The sequence below is a fragment of the Crocodylus siamensis genome, chromosome 6 (assembly GCF_052110815.1).
Source record: "Crocodylus siamensis isolate JL-2025a chromosome 6, ASM5211081v1, whole genome shotgun sequence".
Lineage (NCBI taxonomy): Eukaryota > Metazoa > Chordata > Crocodylia > Crocodylidae > Crocodylus > Crocodylus siamensis.
Window position 1 is genome coordinate 21830117 of NC_143400.1, and position 25235 is coordinate 21855351.

General features: G+C 55.8%; 1 protein-coding gene across 2 annotated transcripts; it reads right to left on the reverse strand.

Moving 5' to 3' along the window:
* Positions 1-1422: 1422 nt before the first annotated feature.
* On the reverse strand, positions 1423-24649 carry LOC149861593 (uncharacterized). 2 transcript variants are annotated; one of them, XM_090052347.1, is made up of 11 exons: positions 24497-24649; positions 23843-23969; positions 23369-23458; positions 22700-22872; positions 21868-21994; positions 20169-20285; positions 18768-18952; positions 16946-18105; positions 16059-16064; positions 6923-6992; positions 1423-6750 (listed from the first exon to the last, which is right to left on the reverse strand). In XM_090052347.1, exons 2-11 carry the CDS (start codon positions 23946-23948, stop codon positions 4534-4536), a joined length of 4251 nt encoding a protein of 1416 aa, XP_089908473.1. In that variant the 5' UTR covers positions 23949-23969; positions 24497-24649; the 3' UTR covers positions 1423-4533. The 2 variants fall into 2 exon arrangements, with proteins under 2 accessions (XP_089908473.1, XP_089908472.1); XM_090052346.1 differs by lacking the exons at positions 6923-6992; positions 16059-16064; positions 16946-18105; ... (5 more) ...; positions 23843-23969; positions 24497-24649 and adding exons at positions 7247-7431; positions 8637-8753; positions 11114-11240; positions 11717-11877; positions 12641-13439.
* Positions 24650-25235: the final 586 nt, after the last annotated feature.

The following is a 25235-nucleotide window of genomic DNA, read 5'->3' on the forward strand; positions in this document are numbered from 1 at the left end:
TGTGACACCTGACTGAGGACTGCAGCCACCTGCAGGCTGCTCTGCTGCTTGATCGAAGCCCTAAAAGCGGCAGACACCAAAAGTGCTCCACCACACAGTGCACCATCTTAATCAATCTGTCACCATTTGGATGGTAGTGAACCCACTCAACTGGGGAAGATCCATAATAAAGTCCTTCAAAATAGTGGACATGGGCTGAGAGGGAGAGGAAAGGGGCTAGAAAGGAAGTTCTGAGTGGGCTTCATCATGTGTGTACAAATGTACAAAGTGGGCTTCAGCATGGTGGTACAAAGAGCAGATGAACACCTGCATGGTCTTTCCCAGGTGCAGCCACCAAAGTATCAGGTGATTAGTCAATAGGTTTTCTCCAGGGTGGCCAGCTAACAGGGAGTCATAGCATAAACCTGGTACCATGGGTCTGGCTGGACCTGGGGGGATGTAAATCTTACCCTGAGTAGAGAACCCCATCCTGGATTTGAGGCAGTGGTTAGATGAAGGCAGCCTGCTCTTCAGCAGGGACTCTCTCCCAGGTGGTGGCACAGACATCGGCACGGTGATACAAGGATGTCACACGGCTCCAAAATGCAGCCAGGTTCCAATGGTCCCTGTGTCATGTTAGCATCACATTCTGCTTTCCCATTTGTACGTGACATGAAAAATCGAAGTGGGACAAGAAAACGGCCCGCCACAGCATAGCTGCCTCTGGTCGAGTGCCTGGGCTAGAATGCAAATGCAACGTGTGTAACAGTAGGAGGAGTATGGGGCAGTCTATACAGCTGTAAGTATTGTTCTTGCCTGTTATTATTAATACACTCCTGTGGTTTCCAGTATAATTAGTCTGCTCATTTGTTTTTGCGGTGCGAAACACCCTGCTTAGAATCACCTGCCACCGTAAAACTCCTTTCCCTGGGCTGGCTTCTGAGAGGAGTGATGCCCTCATTTGCTTAATTAAAAGTCCAGCCTTTAAGACCCCTAGCTATCTGCACTTGGGAGGGAACTCCTGTTAATGCAGCTTGGTGTGTTGGCAGCCTCCATCACCACAGGCTTGTTGCTCTTCAGGTCTCTCCGCTCCCCAAATTCTTTACAGCACCCCTGGCTCCTTCTGCACTCTGCCCCAGCTGTATTCCCTTCCCACCCCCAGCTAGATTTGGTGCCCTGCTCACCTCCAGGCTCTCCCCCTACTCTGCCCCTTCTGCACTTGGTCTGGCTCAGGTGTCGGGGAGCCCCTCTCCTCCAGTCTCCCTGGGCAAGTCCTCTGCAGCTCCAGGATTGCAGGCCCCTCTTCAGGAGGCTGCTGCTCAGCTCTACGCAGGGTCCCAGCACCTACGGGTGGGGAAGAGAATGCACAGGGTGCTGCTGGCACAGGGAAAGCCCTGTTCGTCTCCTGGGCTGGCCTGAGTGCATGGAAGAGGGGAGGCAAGGTTCTTTGAGTAGATGTGATATCTTTTATTAGACCAACTGAGTAGTTGGAAAAAAGTTCTTAGCAAGCTTTCAGGCACAAATCTCCCTTCTTCAACCATAGGGAATCTGTTGGTCACTGGAAGAGAGGAGAGAAGGTAGACTCAAAATCCTGCAGCTCTTCCTAATAGACCTCCATAGGCACAAAGATGAGATGAGGGCCAATAACTCTGTCCTACTGTCAGGTAGTGATCACACCACATAAGAGACTGCAGGGACACCACTCCCTGGGAAAGAAGTGCGAGGGATGTTGGTACTATGTGCATCTACATGTTAAGAGGAGGGGGAGGGAAAGTGCAGGGTCAGTCTTCTCCAGGGACTTCTAGGGGCACTGGGAGAACAAGAACCACTGATCTGTTGGAGAACTAACTCAATCAAAGCGTTCTGACAAAGACATTTCTACGCGGAGAGACGGTGCCTCCTGATGCTAGAAAGGGTAGAGCCACCACTCCTTACGTACTCCTGGAGACGGTATTTGTCTGGGGCACCAGCCTGAGCTGATATTGTCTGCTGACCACTCCCAGGTCTCCTCTGTTTGGGGGGAATCTGCAGCACAGAGCCCCGGGTTAACTGTACCTGAACCAGACAGACGTCACTGGGGAGTCTCATTTCCTCGTCACCCGTACCAGCCCCTTACTGGGCACAGAGGGCTCACAGGGGCATCAGAAAGGGACCAGTGAACACTGATTGTTGGAACATGAATTAGGCCATTGATTCTTGTTGTGACAGCACGGCAAGGGTCAAGCAAGATATATAGCCTCTTCCTACTGGGTGCTGCACACATGCAGTGAGACAGATCAGGGGCCTCAGTCTGGGACCTGCCCACCCACAGAGATCAGAGCTCTGTCCCAGCCTGGCCACATGGTTACAAATAGTGCAGCCCTGTCCCAGGCAGGGGCAGACATCTGAGCCTCTCCCCCTGCATGCAGGCCAGACACTCAGACCCACACCCAAGCCTCCATCCTGGACCTCACCTGACTTGGGGGGGGGGCGGCGCTCCTCTCTGGGGACATGAGGTGGCTTCTCCCAAGGCCCTGGGGTTTCCCACTGTCCTGCCTCCTCTAGAGGCCTGTCTGCACAACAGGCCTTTGGCTGCTCTGGCCAGAAATTACTGAGGCTCCAGCAATGCACCCGTGGCCTGCACCTTGTCTGAGGATACCTCCTTGACTTGCATACTCATAAATTACAATGTGCTGCATTTCACACACATACATTCCCCACCCTTCAACAGAAGAAGCAGCACCTGTCACAGCCGGCACCTCCTTTACCCCTAGTACTGCATTTAATGCAGAAAAGACTCTATTTCCTCCTAGCCAGAGATTCATTCAAAAGGGCAGCATCCTTGTTGCATAGCAGAAGATGGGCGTAATGCTTCAAGGGTGACCAGCTCCTGCTCCTGAAGGTGAGCAACAACCCCAGAATTGAGATGAATCCTCTGGAAAGAGAGGGAGTTGGAAATACCAGAGAGCGCTTTCCTGGTCTGTTCCCAATTCACAGCTCTGGAAAGGACAGAGACACCAACCACAAGGATATCATGTTAGGTTGTGGGGCTTGAGCAACAAGGAATCTATCACCAAGCTGGGGGAGTAATAGATATGCAGGAAGGTAGGGCAAGGATTCAGTGTGTGACCTCAACAAACTGGAGGGTTCGGCCAAAAGAAATCTCATGAGGTTCAGCTAGGACAAGGGCAGAGTCCTGCACTTAGAACAGAACAATCCCATGCACCGGGGCAGATTGGGGGGGACTGGCTGGGCAGCAGCTCTGCAGAAAAGAACCTGGGGGTGACAGGGGACAAGAAACTGAGTATGAACCAGCAGCATGCCCTTGTTGCCAAGGAGGCTAACAGCTTCCTGAGCTGCGTTGGTGGGTGTGTTGACAGTAGATCATTTATTCTCCTCTATTCACCACTGTTGAGGCCACATCTGGAGTACTGAGTTCAGTTTTGGGCCCCCCACTGCAGAAAGGATGTGGGCAAATTGGAGACAGTCCAGCAGCAGGCAACAAAAAGGATGAGGGTGCTGGGGCACATGACCGGTGAGGACATTCTGAAGGAACTGGGCTTATTTAGTCTGGAGAAAAGGAGACCGAGAGGGGACTTCATAGCAGGTGTCAACTACCTGAAGGGGGGCTCAAAAGAGGATGGAGCTTGACTGTTCTCAGCGAGGGTAGATGACAGAACAAGGAGCAATGGCCTCAATTTGCAAGAAGGGAAGTTTAGCTTAAATGTTAGAAAGAATTTCTCTCACTACGCAGGTATTAAAAAACTGGAACAGGTAACCCAGAGAGGTTGTGCAATCTCCATCCTTGGCTGGGATAATTTAGCAGGGGATGGTCCCACTTGGAGCAGGCAGTTGGACTAGATGACTTCCGGAGGTCCCTTCCACCCCTAATTTTCTATGAGTCTATGAAGGAGAGGAGGGGGCAGCTGGCTCCTGGTGGCGCAAAGCTGACGAGGGGCTGAGAAGCAAAATCCACCAAAGTGGGCTCATGGGGTGGCAGAAGCAGCTTCTTGCAGACTCTGATGGGAATATGCAGGCCTGGGAGAGGGGTGATGCAGTGGGCAGGAAAGGCAAGGTCAAGGTTGCTTAGAAGAAAGGAATGCTTCCACCGCCATAAGTGTCCTCCTTCCTGCAAGAGCCTAACATACCAAACCCTGGGACTAAGAGGGAGGACAAAGCTGGGACTTGGCCAAAGAGAGTCCCTGGATGTCATTAGCAGCCACTTGCAGAAGGCATCCTATTTTGAAGGTAATTCATCTCCCCCTGAGAGCACTGGATGCTTTTAGAGAATGATGGGGATGGCATACACTCAAAGACTGATGCGACGATCATCTCCTCACAGGTTCCCCCAGCATCTGGGCTGGCCCCTGCATGAGGAGTTTCCTTTTAAACCCTCCGCCTCAGCAAACCTGGGAGCTCAGCCTGTCCTTTGGGTTTTGCAATGACCTAGAAATGCTGAACAAAGGGTGAACTGTTGCTGTAGTATACCAGCATCAGACTGCTTCCCTGTATGCAGACACTGGTAGGTGCTGAGCAGGTATACCTCCCCAAATCCTTCTTGTATCGCTCGCAGAACTATGGCTGCTCCTGGATAGGGATGCACTGGTGCAAGGCCAATTTGGAGAAGTGGAGGAAGCACTTCCCACACTCTGAGCACTGATGTGGTTTCTTCTCTCTGTGGATGAGCTGGTGCCGAGCCAGATGGGAGGATTGGGTGAAGCTTCTCCCACACTCTGAGCACTGATGTGGCTTCTCTCCTGTGTGGATACGCTGGTGCCGGGCCAGGCTGGAGAAGTGAGTGAAGCTCTTCCCACACTCTGAGCACTGATATGGCTTCTCCCCTGTGTGGATACGCTGGTGCTGAGCCAGGTTGGAGGAATGAGTGAAGCTCTTCCCACACTCTGAGCACTGATATGGCTTCTCCCCAGTGTGGATGAGTTGGTGCTGGGCCAGGGAGAAGGAGCAGGTGAAGCTCTTCCCACACTCCAAGCACTGAAGTGGCTTCTCCCCTGTGCGGATACGCTGATGATGAGCCAGGCTGGAGGAATGAGCAAAGCTCTTCCCACACTCTGAGCACTGATGTGGCTTCTCTCCTGTGTGGATACGCTGGTGCCGAGCCAGGTGGGAGGAATGAGTGAAGCTCTTTCCACACTCTGAGCACTGATGTGGTTTTTCCCCTGTGTGGATGCGCTGGTGCTGAGCAAGGCTGGAAGAATGAGTGAAGCTCTTCCCACACTCCAAGCACTGATGTGGCTTCTCCCCCGTGTGGATGAGCTGGTGTTGGGCCAAGCTGGAGAAGCAGGTGAAGCTCTTTCCACACTCTGAGCATCGATGTAGCTTCTCCCCTGTGTGGATACGCTGGTGCTGAGCCAGGCTGGAGGAGTGAATGAAGCTCTTCCCACACTCCAAGCATTGATATAGCTTCTCCCTAGTGTGCATACGCTGGTGCTGAGCCAGCCTGGAGGTGTAAGTGAAGCTCTTCCCACACTCCAAGCACTGATGTGGCTTCTCCCCTGTGTGGATGAGCTGGTGCTGGGCCAAGCTGGAGAAGCAGGTGAAGCTCTTCCCACACTCCAAGCATTGATGTGGTTTCTCTCCTGTGTGGATACGCTGGTGCTGAAACAGGCTGCCAGAGTGAGTGAAGCTCTTCCCACACTCCAAGCACCGATATGGTTTCTCCCCTGTGTGGATACGCTGGTGCTGAACCAACGTGGAAAACTGAGTAAAGCTCTTCCCACACTCCGAGCACTGAAATGGCTTCTCCCCTGTGTGGATGCGCTGGTGCTGAGCCAGCCTGCAGGAGTGAGTGAAGCTCTTCCCACACTCCAAGCACTGATGTGGCTTTTCTGCCATGTGGATGAGTCGATGTTTGGCCAGATTGGAGGATTGGCTGAAGCTTTTCCCACACTCCAAGCATCTATGTGGCTTCTCTCCTGTGTGGATACGCTGGTGCTGAGCCAGCCTGGAAGAGTGAGTGAAGCTCTTCCCACACTCGAAGCACAGATGTGACTTCTCCCCTGTGTGAACAAGTTGGTGCCGGGCCAGGCTGGAGGACCAGGTGAAGCTCTTCCCACACTCTGAGCACCGATGTGGCTTCTCCCCTGTGTGGATAAGCTGATGCTGGACCAAGGTGGAGGAGCAGGTGAAACTCTTCCCACACTCTGTGCACTGATGTGGTTTCTCCCCTGTGTGGATACGCCGGTGTTGAGTCAGCCTGGAGAAGTAAGTGAAGCTCTTCCCACACTCTGTGCACTGATGTGGCTTCTCCCCTGTGTGGATACGCTGGTGTTGAGCCAGCCTGGAGGAGCAAGTGAAGCTCTTTCCACACTCTGAGCACTGATGAGGCTTTTCCCCTGTATGGATACGCTGATGCTGGGCCAGTGTGGAGGAGCAGGTGAAGCTCTTCCCACACTCTGTGCACTGATGTGGCTTCTCCCCTGTGTGGATACGCCGGTGTTGAGCCAGCCTGGAGAAATAAATAAAGCTCTTCCCACACACTGAGCACTGATGTGGCTTTTCCACCATGTGAATGAGTCGGTGTTTGGCCAGGTCAGAGGACTGGGTGAAGCTTTTCCCATACTTCAAGAACTGATGTGGGCTCTCCCTTGCATGCATGCACCAGTGCCTGATCAAGTTGGAGGAATGCCTGAACCTCTTCAGAGGCTTGGTGCAGAGCTGTGGCTGCTCCCCCATCTGCACACACTGGTGCTTGGACAGGTCTTGCCGGCAAATGAAGTTCTTCTTGCACTCAGTGCAGCGGTATCTCTTCCTCCCCAGGTGGATGCACCGGTGCTGAGACAGGGAGAAGAAATGGGTGAAGGCCTCGCTATACTTGACACAGCAGTGCTCACTCTTCCCCCATCTGCACATGTACATAGTTGACCAGGTCTGTGGGGCACACAAAGCTTTTTCCCCATTTGGTGAAGCAGCGGGGGAGCTCACCAGAAGGGGTCTGAGAGTGAACAGCCAGAGTGGAGAGGCAGGAGAAGCTCTTCCCACATTTGGTGCATACGTGGAGCTTCTTCCCAGTGTAGCTTATCTTGTGCAGAGCCAGGAGGGACAGGCAGTTAAAAGTTTTTCTGACCTTGGGCCAGGAGTGGGTTCTGCTCCTGTACTTGGCAGTGATCTCCTGCTTCCCCCTGAGGCCCTTCCCAATGCCTTGGCTGGGATGCAGTGCATCTTTCCAGCAGGTCTTTAGGTCTCTCAGCTCCACAAAGTGTTCCCTGCACCAAGGGCTCTGTCTGGGCTCTGCCCCTTCTCCACTCTTACATTCAACTGGAGCTGATACCTGGTTTACTGCTACATTCTCCCTCTGCTTTCGGGTCCTTCCCTGACTCTTGTGCCACGGCTTTTTCTCAGGTCTCAGGGAGTCCATGTTGCCCAAACTCCCTAGGGAAGTCTGTACTGGCTCCAGGGCTGTAGAACCTCTCTCAGCAGCCTGCTCCTCAGCTCTGCTCAGCAACCAAGCACCTCCTGCATGGGCAAGAGAAACACCAGATTAGCAGCCACCCTGTTGGCAAAGGGTAAACACTGCTATTCCTACTGCTGGGATAGACCTCAGAGCAGGCCTGGAACTTGGCACTTGTGTTCCCTCAAGAAAACAAGGTCTTTCTCCAAAACCCCAAGTGCTGGGGTGAGGGAGGGGCAGGTCCCTGTATTCGGGTAATGTTCCCTACTCGGTGGAGTTCCGAGTAGGATTCTCAATAGTTTCTGGCCCAGCTGCTGGCACCCATCACCTCAGGCCCTCCTAGGAGAAGCACATGTGGGACGTGCAGTAAGACAGTACCTGAATGGTTTCATGCTCTAATGGCCTGAATAGGACGGGAGGACTTAAGAGCTGCAGCTCTCTCTTCTGAAAGGAGCACGGCTGTGCTTCCTGCCTGCTTCCAGGGCCAGGTGTGCTGCAGGGAATGGGTCCATGGAGTTTTCCCTTTGCTGACGGTCCCAGGTGGACTCCATGTCACAGGAGCCTGCACTGGGTTTAAGGTCTTGGCATGAACCCAAACCTGGACTCTGTGCTGAATCTCATCTTCGTAATACTCGAGGCCTCATAGAGGAAACAGGAAGGGGCAATACTGGTGCAAACCATGGGGGAATCACTTCCACCCACAACGTGAAAGCTTCTGAATCTCACCCATGCCACAAAGCCCTTTAATGCAGCCTGAGACCATGATGAAACACTTCCTGGGTTCCAGGTCAACATGACCAGGGGAAACGATCAGCTTTTTTGCCAATCAGTAACAGCTACACAGAGCCTCTGCATACCACGCTGATTTCCATGGGGAGAGTACAAATCCCATCATGCCCCAAGAGCCTCTTACAAAGGTATGGCTACCTTGGACTGGTGAATGAACTCTTACATTGCTGAATGAAGATGGAAACATAAGAGCACGGTATCCCAGGGAAACCAGATCTGGGCGAATAAATCAAGACAGCACACCTGACTGCCCCCGACATCTGTCATTAATGGGAGAAGGGAACAGTTGCTCCATATCCTTGAATTTCACCAACTGGGAACAACACATGTCTAGACACATTACAGCATAACGTACTGTATTTGATGTCAGCACCCTGCAATGGTAGCACAGAGCAGGTCTGCACTTTCCAGGTCCCTCCGGCACGCTTGGCAAGAACATTACTTAGAGCAGAGTCGGGTGGAGGGCACAGCCACAACTCACCTGACAGCAGGTCCTTGGACCTTGAGATTTCCCCACTGTCCTCATCATCAGATATCCAGAGCTCCACCTGTCCTCGCTGGATGCTGCAGATCAAGTCAGGTATAGGGCCTTGATATCCTGTTTGGGACAGTGGTTAAACAGGGTTAGTGACTGGATGCAGAATAACCAACTGGGATTTGGGGAACAGATCCAAGGAACTCAAGGTTTCTATTAGGGCCTTGATGGATAAGAGAGGATAGGCATTTAGAATGAAAGAGAAGTCACTACAGGGAGAAACCTTCAAGAGACCACAATTCTTGTCACCCAGGGGGTGGATGGGCATAGGAAACCAAGCCCCAACCACTCCCTGGTACAGACAGAGCATTAAACTGACAGAGCCATCAGGGATCGGCATAAAGATGCATTGATCCGTGATGTAGGAGGGAGCAGAAAGATAAAGCTTTTACTGTTTCCAAGGTACCAAAAAGAAGACACATTGGACACACTTAAGAATGGATAACAATGGTTTTATCAGTGTAGTTCCTGGCAAAGGAGTGGTCATGAGCTTATTTTCAGTGCAGGTTTAAAGAGCAGGCCTGTGGCAATGAAAGGCATCAGTAACCGGTGGCTGAAAACAAGATGATTTTATTATAATTGTATTTACAGTTGAAGCAGTCATGCCATCCAATCAGAGGGTCATCACAGGAAGGGAATGAGCACGTAGGTTGGCAAATACTGCAGGATTCAATACAATTCCTGGAGCTCATGTCACTACAGGGAATGCATCACCCAGGTGCAGTAGCATGAGTGGCCAATAAGACTTCCGTCAACTTCTGCTGGGTCATAACCAAAGGAGGAGAAAAGGGGATTTAGATATCCCAGAACTGAGCATACTAGGATTGCTAAATGTATTTGGAGAGGACAAGCTAGGCAAAAGAGGGAGGAAATCAGAATACTTTCTTCCCACAGAAAAGCGCTTAGTGCATTTAAGTACCATGAACTGGACATGATATGAACTCGCTTAGAAGGGAAAGGAGATCAGTCAGGGTGGCCACAATCTGGAACGGGTTTCCAAGGGAGGTGGTGCTCTCCCCTACCTTGGGGGTCTTCAAACAAGGCTGGATTGGCATCTGGCTGGGGTCATCCCAGCCCACCACTCTTTCCTACACATGGCCAGGGGTCAGACTCGATGACCTGTTGAGGTACCTTCCGACCCTAGCATCTATGAATCACGTTGTCAAGAAACTGCTGCATATGGAAACACCAGGTGTTGCAAGACTGGGGAAGACAGATTGATGAAATGAAATGTGAGACAGGTCTGATCGCTAACAATGCAGTGAGAAGAAACATTTAAACCACCAGCCAAAAGGCCTCAAGGGTAAGACTGTTGAAACACAGAAGGTAGAGGTATGAAATTTCAGAGGTCACCTAGAAATATAGGAAGTTAGGGTTGGAAGGGACCTGAGGAGTCGCATCTAGTCCAACCCCTGCTCAAAGCAGGGCCAGCCCCAACTAGATCATCCCAGCCAAAGCTTTTAGCTGGGTCCCGAAAACCTCCAAGGCTGGAGCATCCACCACCTCTCCGGGTAACCTGCTCCAGTGTTTTACTACCCGCCTAGTGAGAACCTTCTTCTAACATCAGACCTAAACTTCCCAGGATGCAACCTGAGCCGGCTGCTCCTTGTCCTGTCATCTGCCACCACTGAGAACAGCCTGGCTCCATCCTCTTTCAAACCCCCCGCCCCGCTTCAGGTAGTTGAATGCTGCTATTAAGTCCCCGCTCCATCTCCTCTTCTGGAGCCCCTGTGGTTCATCCTTGCCTGCCACACACGAGACCTGGGTTCAATTTCCAGAGGCTTAGACAAATCCAGCCAGGGAGGCACCAGACTCGGTGGCCTAACGGGGGATGGAAGGTCTGGGCAGCCTCCACTCCTCCAGACAACTCCTGCCCAGGCACTCGCATCCAAGGTCTGGGTGACCTCCCATGCATACACCCCCATCGGGAAAGATCAGTGGTTGCCAAACAGCCTCTTCTTCTCTAGACTAAATAAGTCCCGTTCCCTCAGGCTTTCCTCACCGGTCATGTCCCCTAGCCCCTCGCCATTTTTGTTGTCTACCGCTTGGCTCTCTCCAATTTCCCCATATCCAAAAGCCCAAAACTGGACACAGGATTCCAGATGTGGCCTCCCCAGTGCTGAATAGAGGGGAGGAATCACTTTCCTTGACCTGCTGGCAACACACGCACCAACGCAGCCCAGGATGCCGTTAGCCTTCTTGGCAGCAAGGGCACACGGCCGGCTCATTTTCAGCCGACTGTCCACTGCCACCCCCAGGTCCTTTTAGGCAGAGCTGCTGCCCTGCCGGACACCCCCCTGCCAAGCCAAGCTGGTCTTCTGCCATACTCGTTAATCTTCCTGCACATCAGGATGGTTTGTTCCTGCTCTCCCGGGAAGGCTTCTGCCAAGTACTCCAGAGAGCAGCAAGAGCCGCAGCTTTACCCAGGGAAACGAGGGCTTGGAAATTCCTCAGCATCTGGTCCCGGTAAAGCACCTTGTCGTCCTCGTCCAGCAGCTCCCACTCCCTCCACGTGAAATACATGGCCACGTCCTCGAACACCTCCCGGAGCTGCAGGCACAAGCGTCACGCCATCAGCGTCTCCTCTCCCACCTGCCTCCAGCCCCCACAGCCCCGTGCTGGGATCCCTCTGTGCTGTAACTAGTGGCAGGCTGAGCCAGGACAGGCAGGGGTGCAACATCCCCGTTAGTCAGCTGGGCTGTGCTGTGCACGCAGCCGTGGACACAGGAGTTCAGGTGTCGGCCTCGGCCTGTTTGCTCGGCCCCTGGAGGCAGCCTGGGCACCGCTTCTAGAGGCAGGAGCCCCGGCTCCGTGCGCCCTGACCAGGCCTTCCCCTGCCAGCACCCCTGGGTGCCTGCATTTGGGAGGGGCTCCTGCCTGGGGTGTTTGCAGCCCCCTCCCATCACCACAGGCTTGACGCTCTTCAGGGCTCTCCGCTCTCCATAGTCCTTATGCCGCCCCTGGCTCCTCCTGGGCTCTGCCCCAGCTGCGCTCCCACCCACGAGTGACCCGGGTGCCCTGCTCACCTCTTGCTTTGGAGGCCTGCCCTGCCCCTTCTGCACTTGGGCGCTCTGACATGTGAGCTGGGCCATCTCCTCCAGTCTCCCTGGGGAACTCCTGTGCAGCTCCAGGATTGCAGGCTCTTGTCCAGGAGGCTTCGGCTCAGACCTACGCAGGCTCCCGGCACCTGCGGGTGGGGAAGAGAAGGCACCGGTCAGCCCTGATGCTGCTGGCGCGGGGGAAGCCCCGCTCGTCTCCTGCACTGGCCCGGGAGCAAGGCAGACAGGGGCTTCCTCGTGTGGAGAAGAAAGACTCAAAGTCCCACAGCTCTTGCTAACAGACTTGTACGGGCAGGAGGATGAAGATGAGACCCGCTGACTCTGTCCCCGCGTGAGGTGGTGAGCACAGCGCCAGGTCAGGGACGCCGCTCCCTGGGACAGGAGCTGGAGGGGTGCTGGGGCTGTGTCAGCAGGCAGGTGTGAAGGGAGGGGGAAGGGAAATACAAGGTCGCGGGGAGAGCCAGACCCGCTGACCTGCCGGAGCGCTGACCCCCCCACGCCGCGGCGGAGACTGCCCGCGGGGGCCGAGCCGCGCTGCCTCCCTGCTCCGGGGGAGGGCCTCGTCCGGGGCACCGGCCCCAGGGGCTTCGTCCGCTGACAGCTCCCAGGTCTGCCCGGGGCTGGGGAGCGGAGCCGGAGGCCCGGGTTGGCAGGGCGTGATGCAGGCGGGGACCCCGGGGCGATCCCACCTCCTCCCGGCACGGGGGGCTCATGGGCGGGGGGCCGCGGGCTCCGGAGCGCGAAGAAAGTCAGGACTGGCGTGGGGGCAGGACGACAAGGGCAGGCAGCGGGAAGGGGCAAGGCCGCACCGACCAGGCCCGGCCCCGGGGTGACAGAGCGCGCAGGCCTGGCCCGGGCGGGGCCGACCCCGCAGGCGGGACACCGCCTCACCTGCCTCCGGCGGGGGCGGGGGCTGCGCGCGGGGCGGCCTGTGCCCCGGCCCGGGGGGCTCCCCCGCCGGCCCGGCCGCGCCACGGGCCGCTGGCTGCTGCGCCCAGGACCCCCCCGGCCCGCGCCGCGCGGCCGCGCCCCGCATCCCGCGTGCACACGGGACAGCCGGGAGCCGGGAGCCGCGCCGCGGGCTCCTGGCGCCGGAGCAGCTCCGCGCCAGCGGCCTCGTCCCGCCCGCTCCCGCGCGGAAGGAGGCAGCAAGCTCCGCCCCCGCCCTTGTGACGCGGCGTGACGTCGCCGGTGCTCCGCCTCCCGCCCTGCCCGCGGTAACCCGCTCGTGGCGGCAGGCGGGCTCGCGGCCCCCCGCCGTGGGCACGGGCCCGGCCGGCCGGGAAGCCTTGTGCCTTGCTGCCTGCCCCGTGCCCCCCAGCACGCTCCCGGGCGGCAGCCCCGTGCTAGCCTCAAAGCCCCTACGTCCTGCTGATCCTCGACCCCGTCCGCTGCTTTCCCCTGCACAGCGCCGCACACAGACGCGGGTGTTGACGTAGGAAATAGCGAAAGGATTTATCGCGATCGGAAGGACAACCGCCGCTAGTTGTTGCCAGCGTCCGTGTCCACAACACACGCCGCCAGGCAGTCCCGCACGAGGCCGCTCCTTGCGGATGTGTCTGCAGCCACATTTCTGCCTAGCCGCTGCGTGCGGCACGTTTCCAGCCCACGACGCACTGCAGACCTCTCCGCGGGCCTCACAGATGTGCAGCGTGCAAGCTGCCACTCCAAATGCCGCAGCGCTTTCTGACTCCACTTAAATGCCCTCCATCGCCCTTTCCATCGGCCAAAGGCACATTCAGCAGCCACCCTGCAACTGCTCACGTGCGTGTTGAAAAGCAGCTTCTGCAGGGCCAAAACACGCCCTCCATAAGGTTCCTGAGCCAGGGCTTTAGGGGTAGGCAGCATCCACTCTTGTAAGTGGGGGAACGGCAACACCGCAAGTCACTGTCTGGTGGACTCTGGGTGCATGCCCTCCTTTCTCCACGAGGCCAGGGAGTTTCTAAGCACACCTGCGTGGCGCGCACCGCCTACCCACCTGGTAAAAATGTTTGTGAAGCAGTCCGGGTAGTCCACCACGGCTTGCAGGATCATGAGGCAAATCCTTTTCTGTTTGTGAAAGACCTCCTCCTCCCCAAAGGGCACTGTACTGGGATGCAAGTGCTGTCTAAAGCCCCCACAGTTAGGGAACCCCATGGCATTGAAGCCATCTATGACTCCCTGAGGGTTCCCGGGGCAAATAAAGTTGTTTGCAGCGACGTCCTGCAGCAGCTGGCATGCCTCGCAGATCGCCACCCCAGGCATGCAGGGAGCCATGTAGCACTGGCTGAAAGGGGTGGCCAGTTTCATGATGGTCACGACCACCCTCTTGTCCAGCAGCATGTTAGTGTCCTGCCTCGCCATCCCTGGTGCCAGCATGGAGACAGTATGCTAAAACGTGCCCCTGGTCATTTGGAACGTCTCCAGCCACCGCTGATCGTTCCAAGTGGGCAGCGCGATTCACTCCCACCTGTCCGAGCTACTCTTGTGGGCCCAGAGCACGCGGTTGCTGCTCCCGAGGTTTCTCCAGAGCCCAGTCAGCTTCCATTGCTTCACATGCCTCTTGGTTTTCGTAGATCGTAAGGCCGGAAGGGACCTCACAAGATCATCGGGTCCAGCCCCCTGCACCAAGCAGGAACAACAGCTGGGGGTCCGGTGACCCCACCAACGTGACCGTCCAGTCTGCTCTTGAAGCTTTGCAGGGTAGGTGGTTGCACCACCTCTGGAAGGAGCTTATTCCACAGACTGGACACCCTGACTGTGAAGGAGTTTTTCATCATGCTGAGCCTGAATTCATCTTCCAGGCGTTTGTGGCCACTACTCCTGGTTGTTACCTCTCAGCTCCGTGGTCGTGGGGAACCCTGGCACAGGACGCAGCCTGTCTGACTCGCAAACAATCCCCACTCCCCCACCTAAACAAAACTGATTAAGGTGCAGTGGGAGACGCACCTAAAACCCTCCAGATAAGGGAGACAAGAGTGAACCAGCTGCCCTAGGTCTCATCTGCATCCGAGATAGAACCAGATGACAACTCATTTACATGGGAGATGGAGAACAGAACGCCCGAAGCAGAGACCGCAGTGAATTCTGGGTCAGAGAAGCAGGGGAGCACTGCATGATGGGGAATCTGTGCTCCAAATGCTAATCAACACATATTTACACACACCCAGCTCAGCATTTATCAAACCAGTCCTAATCTGGATTTACAAAGGACTTTTTCCCCTCCACACACACACACACCTCTAAGCAGAAGTAAAGTTTAATAGGCATCTCAGGCCGTACATTCCCCGGTCCCACTATGGGAGGCCTATTTAAACTTGATTTGCTAAAACTCGGTTGCCGGGTTAGGAATGCTGAGGCAAGAGACCGAGTCCGAGGGGGTATGGGCAACATTTGAACAATGGTACAGGGTTCATTAGTGTCCAGCACATTGGAGCCCTGACCACAAGTGCTGTCATACTTTTCCTGGGATGACTGGTGGAAGTCCTCCCCTCCCAAAGGTTATGAACACTCCAATAATTGCCTAAGTTTGTTGTAGCTAATGTGGGGAAGAACCAGACATTTGGCCTTTTTCTCTTTGCAGCAAATGAGGCTGGCTGCATCCCCACATGAGGCCTGACCCATTTTGGATAGTGGGGGCCTCAGTGGACTTGGGTGCTTCCCTGTGTACCTATTCAGCCCTGCTCAGGGCCCTGGAAACAAATGCTTATGCATCTACTTTTCTAACACACCACTCTTTTCTCCGTAAGACTATGTCACAAAAAAATACAGTGGGAACTGCATTTGGGAAGCAGGCTTTGAAGTCAGGTCTTCTGAAGAGACATCAGGGACCTTAACCAACGTGCACCTGTGCTCTCCTCTTGAAAAGGGCTGGTTTGGATTTCAATTCCTTTGACACACGCTCCCTCACCTACACACATTGCCCCCAAACTCCGCCGTCCCTTAGAAGTTCAACAAGAAACATGACCATTCAAAATGTGTCAAACAAATATCCATGCCCTCCCTTTCTCTCCCTGCTTCGAACAAGACAAACCAGTTCTCCAGCCAAAAATCTGAAGCTCATTCAGAAGTCACAAGTTTATTTTCTTAAAATACTGTAATATAGGGAAAAGGAAGAGGCAGACTTATGCATTGGGGGGAGGGGGAGGTTCTGCAGAAAGGACAATTATTGAGATGAATGAGTTCCAGGATCATAGAAAATTAAGTCTGGAAGGGACCTCAGGACATCATCTAGTCCAGGCTTGTTCAACATACAGCCCATGGGCCACCATGCAGCCCTCCAAGCTGTTTTCTGAGGCCTGAGGTGCTGCAATGGGAAACTAAAGTAAACACTCTACTTTTGTTTCCGGGGGGGGGGGGGGTGATACCGCTTCCTGTGAGGTCTTTGAATATGGCTCAATGACCCACTGGGTGATAAAAAAATTAGTGTTCCGGCCACACATTCAAAAAGGTTGGACACCTTCCAACCTTCACTAGGAGTGATCTAGTCCAACCCCCTGCTCAAAGCAGGACCAACCCCAGCCACATCATCCCAACCAAAGCTTTGTCTTGCTGAGTCTTGAAGAATCATTTCCCTTGACCCACTAGCAACACACGTACCACTGCAGCCCAGTATGCTGTTCGCCTCCTTAGCAACAAGGGCACATCGCTGGCTCATATTCAGCTTACAGTTCACTGTCACCCCCAAGGCCTATTCTGTAAGATGAGTTAACCTCTTGGAATAGCTCCTACAGGACACTCATGGAGCTTCAGCACCAGCAGGGAAGCCTCAGTATTCCCAATGGAAGATTACAACATGCTACATTTCACCCACAGGATGCCTTCTTTCCCCACCCTTCCAAAGAAGAGGCAGAACCTGTCACAGGCTGCACCTCCTTTACCCCTACTATCGCATTTAACCCAGAAGAGAGACTCTACTTCCTCTGGCCAAAGATTCATTCAAAATGGCAGGGTCCCTGGCTGCACAGGACACGGGTGTACTGCCCGAGATGTTTTCTTTTAACCCCTCACCCGCATCAAACCTGGGAGGCCAGCTTCTACGTCTTCTGGGTTTTAGTGCTCTAGAAAGGCTGAATGAAGGGTGAACTGTTGCTGCACTGCACCAGTGTGAGACTGCTTCCCTGTATGTGGACCCTGATGGGTGCTGAGTACGTACAGATCCCCAAGCCCTTCCTGTATTGCTGGCAGAATTATGGAGATTCCTGGATAAGGATGCACTGGTGCTGGGCCAGTTTGGAGGAGTGGAGGAAGCATTTCCCACACCCTAAGCACTGATGTGCTTTCTTCTCTGTGTGGATGAGCTGGTGCCGGGACAGGTCAAAGGATCGGGCGAAGCTCTTCCCACACTCCGAGCACTGATATGGCTTCTCCAACATGTGAATGAGCCGATGTTTGGTCAGGTTAGACAGCAGGATGAAGCTCTTCCCACACTGCAAGCACTGATGTGGCTTCTCCCCTGTGTGGATAAGGAGGTGTTGAGCCAGGCCAGAGGAGCGGGTGAACCTCTTCCCACATTGTGAGCACTGATGTGGCTTCTCTCCTGTGTGGATACGCTGGTGCTGAGCAAGGATGGAGGAGCGAGTGAAGCTCTTCCCACACACTGAGCACTTATGTGGCTTCTCTCCTGTGTGGATACGCTGATGCTGAGCCAGGCCAGAGGAGTGAGTGAAGCTCTTCCCACACTCTGAGCACTTATGTGGTTTCTCTCCTGTGTGGATACGCTGGTGCTGGACCAGGTAGGTGAATCGGGTGAAGCTTTTCCCACACTCTGAGCACCAATGTGGTTTTTCCCCTGTGTGGATGAGCCGGTGTTTGGTCAGGTAGGAGAAATAGATGAAGCTCTTCCCACACTCCAAGCACTGATGTGGCTTCTCCCCTGTGTGGATAAGCTGGTGCTGGGCCAGATTGGAGAACTGGGTGAAGCTCTTCCCACACTCTGAGCACTGATGTGGCTTTTCCCCAGTGTGGATGAGCTGGTGGTTGGTCAGGTGGGAGGATTGGGTGAAGCTCTTCCCACATTCAGAGCACTGATGTGGCTTTTCCCCCGTGTGGATGAGCTGATGCTTGGTCAGGCTGGAGGAGTGAGTGAAGCTCTTCCCACACTCTGAGCAACGATGCGTCTTCTCTCCTGTGTGGATACGCTGGTGTTGAGCCAAGCCAGAGGAGTGAGCGAAGCTCTTCCCACACTCTGAGCACTGATGTGGTTTCTCCCTTGTGTTCATGCACCAGTGCCTGGCCAGGTTGGACAGCTGCCTGAATGTCTTCCCACACTTGGTGCAGCAGTGCTTCACACACTGGTGCTGGGACAGGTCTTCCCAGCAAATGAAGTTCTTCCAGCACTCAGTGCAGCGGTGTGTCTTCATGCCTAGGTGGATGTGCTGGTGCAAAAACAATGAGAAAAAATAGGTGAAGGCTATGGTGGCACAGCAGGGGGCACTACTACTCAGAGCCACCCTCCCTATTGTGCCAGGCCCAAAAACCTGGCTTCAGCAGTCTTGCATGGGATGCCTACAGCTGGATGTCCTGCTTCCTGGGGAACACCCACAAGCCTGGGGTAACATTACCACCACCCCAGCACTGGTCTCTGATGGGGTCTGTGCAGCCCAAGGCACACAGACCCTGCAAACCTTAGGGATGCTCTGCCCACTGGTAATATTTCTGGGTGCTTCTTTCAGCCCAAACCATCCCAGGATAACCTCAGCTAGGACTGACAGTGATCAGCCAGGGTAGAGAGGCAGGTGAAGATCTTTCCACACTTAGTGCATACATGGGGTTTTTCCCTGGTTTCTTATCTTGTGAAGAGTCAAGAGTGATCAGCAGTTAAAGGTTTTCCTGACCTTGGGCAGGGGTAGGTTCTGCCTCTCTGCTTGGCAGGGAGTTCCTGCTTTCCTCTGATCCACTTCCCAATGCCTTGGCTGGGATGCAGTGCATCTTTCCAGCATGTCTTTAGGACTTTTAGCTCCACAAATTTTTCCCTGCACCCAGGGCTCTTTCTAGGCTCTGCCCCTTCTCCACTCTCATGCTCAACTGGAGCTGGTACCTGGTTCACTGACACATTCTCCTTCTGGTTTTGCAGCCTCCCCTGACTCATGTGCCACTGCTCCTTTCCAGGACTCAGGGAGCCAACCTCACCCAAACTCCCTAGGAAAGTCCACGCTGGCTCCCAGTCTGCAGTCCCTTCCACAGGAGTCTCCTTCTCAGCTCTGCTCAGCAGCCAGGCACCTCCTGCATGGGGAAACGAAACTCCAGATTAGTGCCTACCCTGTTGGCAAAGGGCAAACACTGCTATTCCTTCTGTTGGGATGGACCTCGGAGCAGGCCTGGACCTTGGCACTTGTGTTCCCTCAAGAAAACAAGGTCTTCCTGCCAAAACCCCAAGTGCTGGGGGCGACGGAGGGGCAGGTCCCTGTGCCGAGCTAATGTTCCCTACTCAGTGGAGTTCAGAGCTGGACTCTCAGGGTTTCTGACCCAGCTCTCAGGCCTGTTACCTCAGACCCTGCTAGCAGAAGTACATACAGGACATGTGCGTCAGGACAGTGCCTGAATTGCTCCTTGCTCTAACAGCCTAAGGAGGAGAGGAGGACTTACAGCTGTTGCTCTCTCTTCTGAAAGGAGCACAGCTATACCTCCTCCCTGCTTCCAGAGCAAGGTTTGGTGCAAGGAATGAGCCCATGGAGCTTCTCCCGTGACAGGTCTCAGGTGGCCTCCATGTCACAGGAGTCTGCACTGGGTCTAAGGCCTTGACATGAACCTGAACCTGGACTCTACTGAGTTTTGGGCTTCATGACACTCAGGACACCAGAGATGAAACTGGAAGGTGGCAATTTTGGCGCAAACCATGGGGGATTCACTTCCACCCACAACTTGAAAGCTTCTGAATCCCACCTGTGCCATGGAGCCATTTCATGTAGCCTGAGACCATGATGAAACACTTCCTGGGTTCCAGGTCAACATGACCAGGGTAAACCAGGGAAAGTATCAGCTTCTTTCTTGCCCCACACTAACAGCTACACAGAGCCTCTGCATACCATGCTGGTTTCCATGTGGGACTACAAAACCCATCATGCCCTGGGAAAGCCTATTACAGAGGCTTGGATTTGGGGAATCAACTTTTATATTGCTGAGTGAAAACGGAAGCTTAAGATCGTGGCAGCCCAGGAAAACCGTATCTGGGCTGAAAAAAATCAAGACAGCAACCCGGATTGTCCCCTAATATCTGTCATTAGAGGGAGAAGAAAGTAACAGTTACTTGTCTCCACACTGCTGAATTTCAGGAAGTGGGAACAACACCTGCCTGGACACATTACACCCTACTGTACTGTGTTTGAGGTCAGCACCCTGGAATGGTAGCACAGGGCAGATCTGCACTTTCCAGGACTCCCTGGGGCTCTAGGCATGGCGCATTACTGACAGGGGACTAGGGAGGAGGGCCACAACTCACCTGCTAGCAGGTCCTCTGATCTTGAGGTTTCCCCAGAGTCCTCATCATCACAGACCCAGAGCTCCACTTGTCCTTGCTGGATGCTGCAGATTAAGTCAGGTGCAGGACCTCGATATCCTGTTTGGGGCAGTGGTTAAAGAGGGTTTGTGACTGGGTACTGGATGCAGAATACCAACTGGGGTCTGGGGAATAGGTCTAATGAACATAACGTTTCTATTAGGGCCTTGATGGACAGAGGAAAATGGGCATTTAAGATGAAAGAGAAGGCACTACAGGGAGAAGCCTTCAATAGATGATGTTCCTTGTCACCCAGGTGGTGGAGGGATGGTCATAGGAAACAAAGCACCAACCACTCCTGGTTTAGAAACGGCATTAAAACTGACAGGGTCACCAGGGAGAGGCAAGTGGATGTTGTGACCCTTGATGTACTAGGGAGCAGAAAGATAAAGCTTTTACTCTTTCAAGGTACCAGAAAGAAGAGACACTGAACATACTTATAGATAGACTAGAGAACTGCCCAGCAGCAATAACGGGGTGGGGACAGAGCACTTCCACCCACCATCCCGCACTGCCGCCACCTCCCAAGAGCAGGACCCCCCCCCCCGCTCCAACCCCTCTGTCCATAATGCTCTTGGCGGTTGTTTCAGAGCGCTTCAAGAACCTTATGGACAGACAGACAGATATTAGATAGCGGGGGGGGGTTTATCAGTGTAATTCCAGAAAAAGGAGTGAAAATGAGCTTAGTGAAGGTTCAAAATGAGACTTGAGCAAGTGAAAACATACATGACAAGTGGCTTACAATGAGACTTCTTCAGAAAGAGGGAGCAATTCAGAAAAGAAAGCATCAGAAAAGCTAACTGACCTAGTAAAAGGTAAGTACCTCAACCCTGCACACAAGCCAGAACAAGCCCCTGTATTGGAGATACTCTGCAAATGAAAGTGCTTTTTACTTGGTCCTGCAGTTAGCCCATTTTTTAAATCACAGTGATGGGCATCTATCGGCAGAGGATTTTCAGGAAGAGCACAAGAAAACTTTTGAGAATGGCAGAGAGGGCTTGAGAACACAGATCTTAACAAAAACCCAGCAAAGCCAGAGAGTCTGGTCTATGGAGATGAAGAAGTTAGGTGACCCCTTGGTAGAAATACTTAAGTAACATCACACGTACATATATCACAAGAGGAAGAATTGAGGAAATCCATCATCCGCTGCTATAGCAACAGGGGCCGATAAGAGTTTCTGTTAACTTCTGCTGGGTCATAATGAGATGAGAAAGGGGATTTAGCTCTCACAGAACTAAGTGTGCTAGGATTGTTAAGTGTGTTTCGAGAGGACATGCTAGGCCAGGCAGAGAGAAAATCAGAATCATTCCCCAAGAAACAGCAACTGGAGATGATATGAACACACTGAAACGGCAAAGGGAAATGTGACTTGAGCCAAGAAGCTGGCTCATATGGAAGAACCAGGAGTTACAAGAAGGGGAAGATACAAGTGAAGGCGGCTGGATCAAATGAAGGCAGAAATATTAGTTTGAAATATGCGAGCAGTCTGATCACTGACAGAGCAGTGGGACGAAGCGGATATAAACCTCCAGCCAAAAGTTCATGAGGATGAGACTGCTGACTGCTGAAACACAGGGAGACGATTACAAAACTCCAGAGCTCACATAGCTCCAAAGAGAAACAAGAACTGGAGCTTTACCCAGGGAAACGAGGGCTTGGAAATTCCTCAGCATCTGGTCCCGATAAAGCACCTTGTCATCATCTTCCAGCAGCTCCCACTCCTTCCGTGTGAAATACACGGCCACGTCCTCAAACACCTCCTGGAGCTGCAGGCACAAGTGTTACACCATCAGCATCTCCCATTTCAGCTGCTTCTAACTCAACAGACCTGTCTGGGATCACTGTACCACAACTAACTGCAATCTTAGCCATGACAGGTAAGGCCACACCATTCCCCAGTCTTCAGCGGAAACGTGATGTGGATGCCACTGTGGACACACGAGTTCACGTATCGGCTGCAGCCCAGCTCAGCACGGTCTATCTGCTTGGGCATGCAGACAGAGGATCATGGCTCTGCCCCAGCTCCTTGCAGCGATGACAGCCTGGCCTGCAGCAGGGGCAGAGCTGCAAACCCCTGCCTGTGCGCCCCTGCCTGGAGCACGCAGACTGCAGAACATGGCTCTGCCCTGGCTCCATAGCAAGCTGCCCTGCTCTGCCGCACTGCCTGCAAGGGCAGCTGGGGCTGGTCTCCATGGCAACCCCACTCTTGAACCCTCACAGCACAGCTGGGGCTGGGGTCGCCATGGAGACCGGCCCCAGCCATGCAGCCAGGGGCTGCTGGGAAATGGAATCCAGCAGCCAACTGGATCAGCCATTGTACCCACTGCTGTGCTAACGCAGCTTCCACTACCGCAGGCTTGACACTCTTCAGGTCTTCTCCAGTCCCCAGAGTGCTTACAGCACCCCTGGCTCCTCCTGGGCTCTGCCGCAGCTGCGCTCCCACCCACGACTGACCCGGGGGCCCTGCTCACCTCCGCGCTCTCCCCCTGCTCTGGAGGCCTGCCCTGCCCCATCTGCCCTGGGCCCGGCTCAGGCGTCAGGGAGCCCCTCTCCTCCAGTCTCCCTGGGCAAGTCCTCTGCAGCTCCAGGACTGCAGGCCCCTCCTCAGGAGGCTGCTGCTCAGCTCTGCTCAGGGTCCCAGCACCTGCGGGTGGGGAAGAGCATGCACAGGTTAGCACAGGTGCTGCTGGCATGGGGGAAGTGCCACTCGTCTCCTGGCCTGGCCTGGGACTAAGGAAAATGTAGGCTTCAGAGTGTGGAAGAAGGGGGAGAAAGAAGAAGCAAAATCCCATAGCTCTTTCTAACAGACCTCCATGGGCACGACACTGGAGATGAGCCCCAATAACTGTCCCAGCATGGGGTGGCGAACACACCATGTCAAAGCCTGCAGGGACTTTGCTCCCTGGGAAAGAAGCCCGAGGGATGTTGGGGGATTATCAGCATGCACGTATTAAGGGAGGAGGAGAGGAAATGCAAGGTCGGTCTTCTAGAGGGCACGTGAAATGGTTCCTAGAGAACTGGGAGAACGGGAACCGCATATTTGCTGGAGCACTGACCCCATCAAAATGTTGCGGCAGAGATTTCTCCACTGACGGAGGGTGCCTGCTGCTGCAGGAAAGGAGAGAACCAGCGCTGCTTACCTGCTCCGGGGGAAGGGCCTCGTCTGGGGCACCAGCCTGAGGAGCTCCCATCTGCCGACAACTCCCAGGTCTCCGCGGTTCCAGGGGAACCTGCAGCGGGACAGAGCCCTGGGTTAGCCGCACCGGGACCCGCCCCAGGCCCGGGGGGGTCTGGCTTCCCCGACACCCCCCGCCCGAGCTGGGCTCATGGGGGCAGGCCCCAGGGGCCGGTGAGCACAGAGTGCAGGACCGTGAATGACATCACTGCTCGTTACCACGGCAGCAGGACAAGGCCGAAGCACGACACCACCTCTGGTGCGCGGCGCCGGCGGGGAGAGACGCCGCCCAGCCCGGAGCACCGCACACGGCCCGGCCCCGCCGTGGAGTTACCAGCCTCGCAGCCCGTCAGGGGCGGGGGACGTGCCGGCCCCTCCCCCCCGCGCGGGACGGACACTCGGGCCGGGCCCACGCCTGGGCCTCCATCGCACACCTCACCTGACTGCATGTCTCCCGGCTCTTCCAGAGGCCTGTCTGTAGGATGGGCGCTTCGCTGCTCCGGCCGGCAATCACCAGGCTCCGGCGGTGCCCCAGTGGGATGCATGTCTGGCAGCACGTCCTCGGCCTGGGGACGGGATAACTACATCACGGGGAGCTGGGAGGGAACATCCCCCAAACACACGGAGACAGGGCGGCAGCACCCGCGATCGGGGTGAAGCCTTTTCACGTGGAGCGTCTCCTCCTTCTGCCCTCAGCCCCGGTCACGCCGCGCCCCCACTCCCAGCTCCGCACCCCCGGGGCAGGATGGCCAGGACCTGCTCCGGGCCGCGGCTAAAGTCCTCCCGCGCCCCTCAGCTTCCCCGCAGCGGGCGGCCGGAAGCGCCGGCGCCAGGTGCGGGGCGGGGGGACGCCCCGGTGCCGCGGGGGGTCTCCGAGGGGGCCTCAGGCTCAGGGGGGCGGCGCGGCCCGATGCAGCCCCCCCCCGGGACCCCCCGGGCGGCGCGGGAAGGCGCGCGGTGCCCCGGGCCCAGCGCCGCCGCCACCGGCTGCCCGGGAGCCGCCTCGTCCGCGGGCCCGGCCCGGGCTCCCCCGCCCTCGCGCGGCGCCGCCCGCAGGAAAGGAGACAGCCCCCCCACACGGGCACGGACTCACCGCCGCGCCCGGCGGACACGGCCCCCCGCGTCAGGGCCGCCGCCGCCGCTCCCTCAGGCCTGGGCCGGCCCGGGCCCCCCGCCGCGGGGGCTGCTGGGAGCGGAGCGCACCCGTTAACCCGTTGCTGGCGGCTGTCTCCGGGGCAGGGCCCGTAGCCCTGCCGGCCTCGGCGGGCACAAGAGGGTGGGGGTTGCCGCCTCCCCGGTCCCCGTTTCCCCCGAGCCCCCGCCCGCGGCCCCGCACCGCCGCCCGGGCCGGGGAGAAGCCGGGGCTGGCCACCTCCTCCTCTCGTGCCCCCCCAGGCTAGAGCCCCCCCGTGACCCCGGGGAGGGGGCTGCATCCGAGCCTGGGGCCAGCCGTGCGGGGTTCCCAGTGCTGCTGGCTCTGGCGGGGTCTCGGGTCGCCGACCCCGGCTCCGGGGCTCTTCCGGGGTCCCCGTGCGGCCAGGTCTGGCGGGGCTCGGGGTCCCCCACCTCCAGGTCCGGGGGGGCTCGTGGTCCCCCAAACGGCCGTCTGTCTTTGGGAGTCCCTCGGCTCCTAGCTCTGGGGCGGGACCCCGAGGCCCTGTAACCCCCCGATCTGTCCGCGTCTGGGATCCTGGACGACCCCCCCAGCCAGCAGAGCGGGGCAGGATGTGGGTGACACTTTGGGGGGAGGCCAGGGCGGCGCCCCGAGCGCCACGTGCCCCCACGCAGCGGTGGTGCCCGTGCCACGGACTCAACCTCTCTTCCCCTCGGCC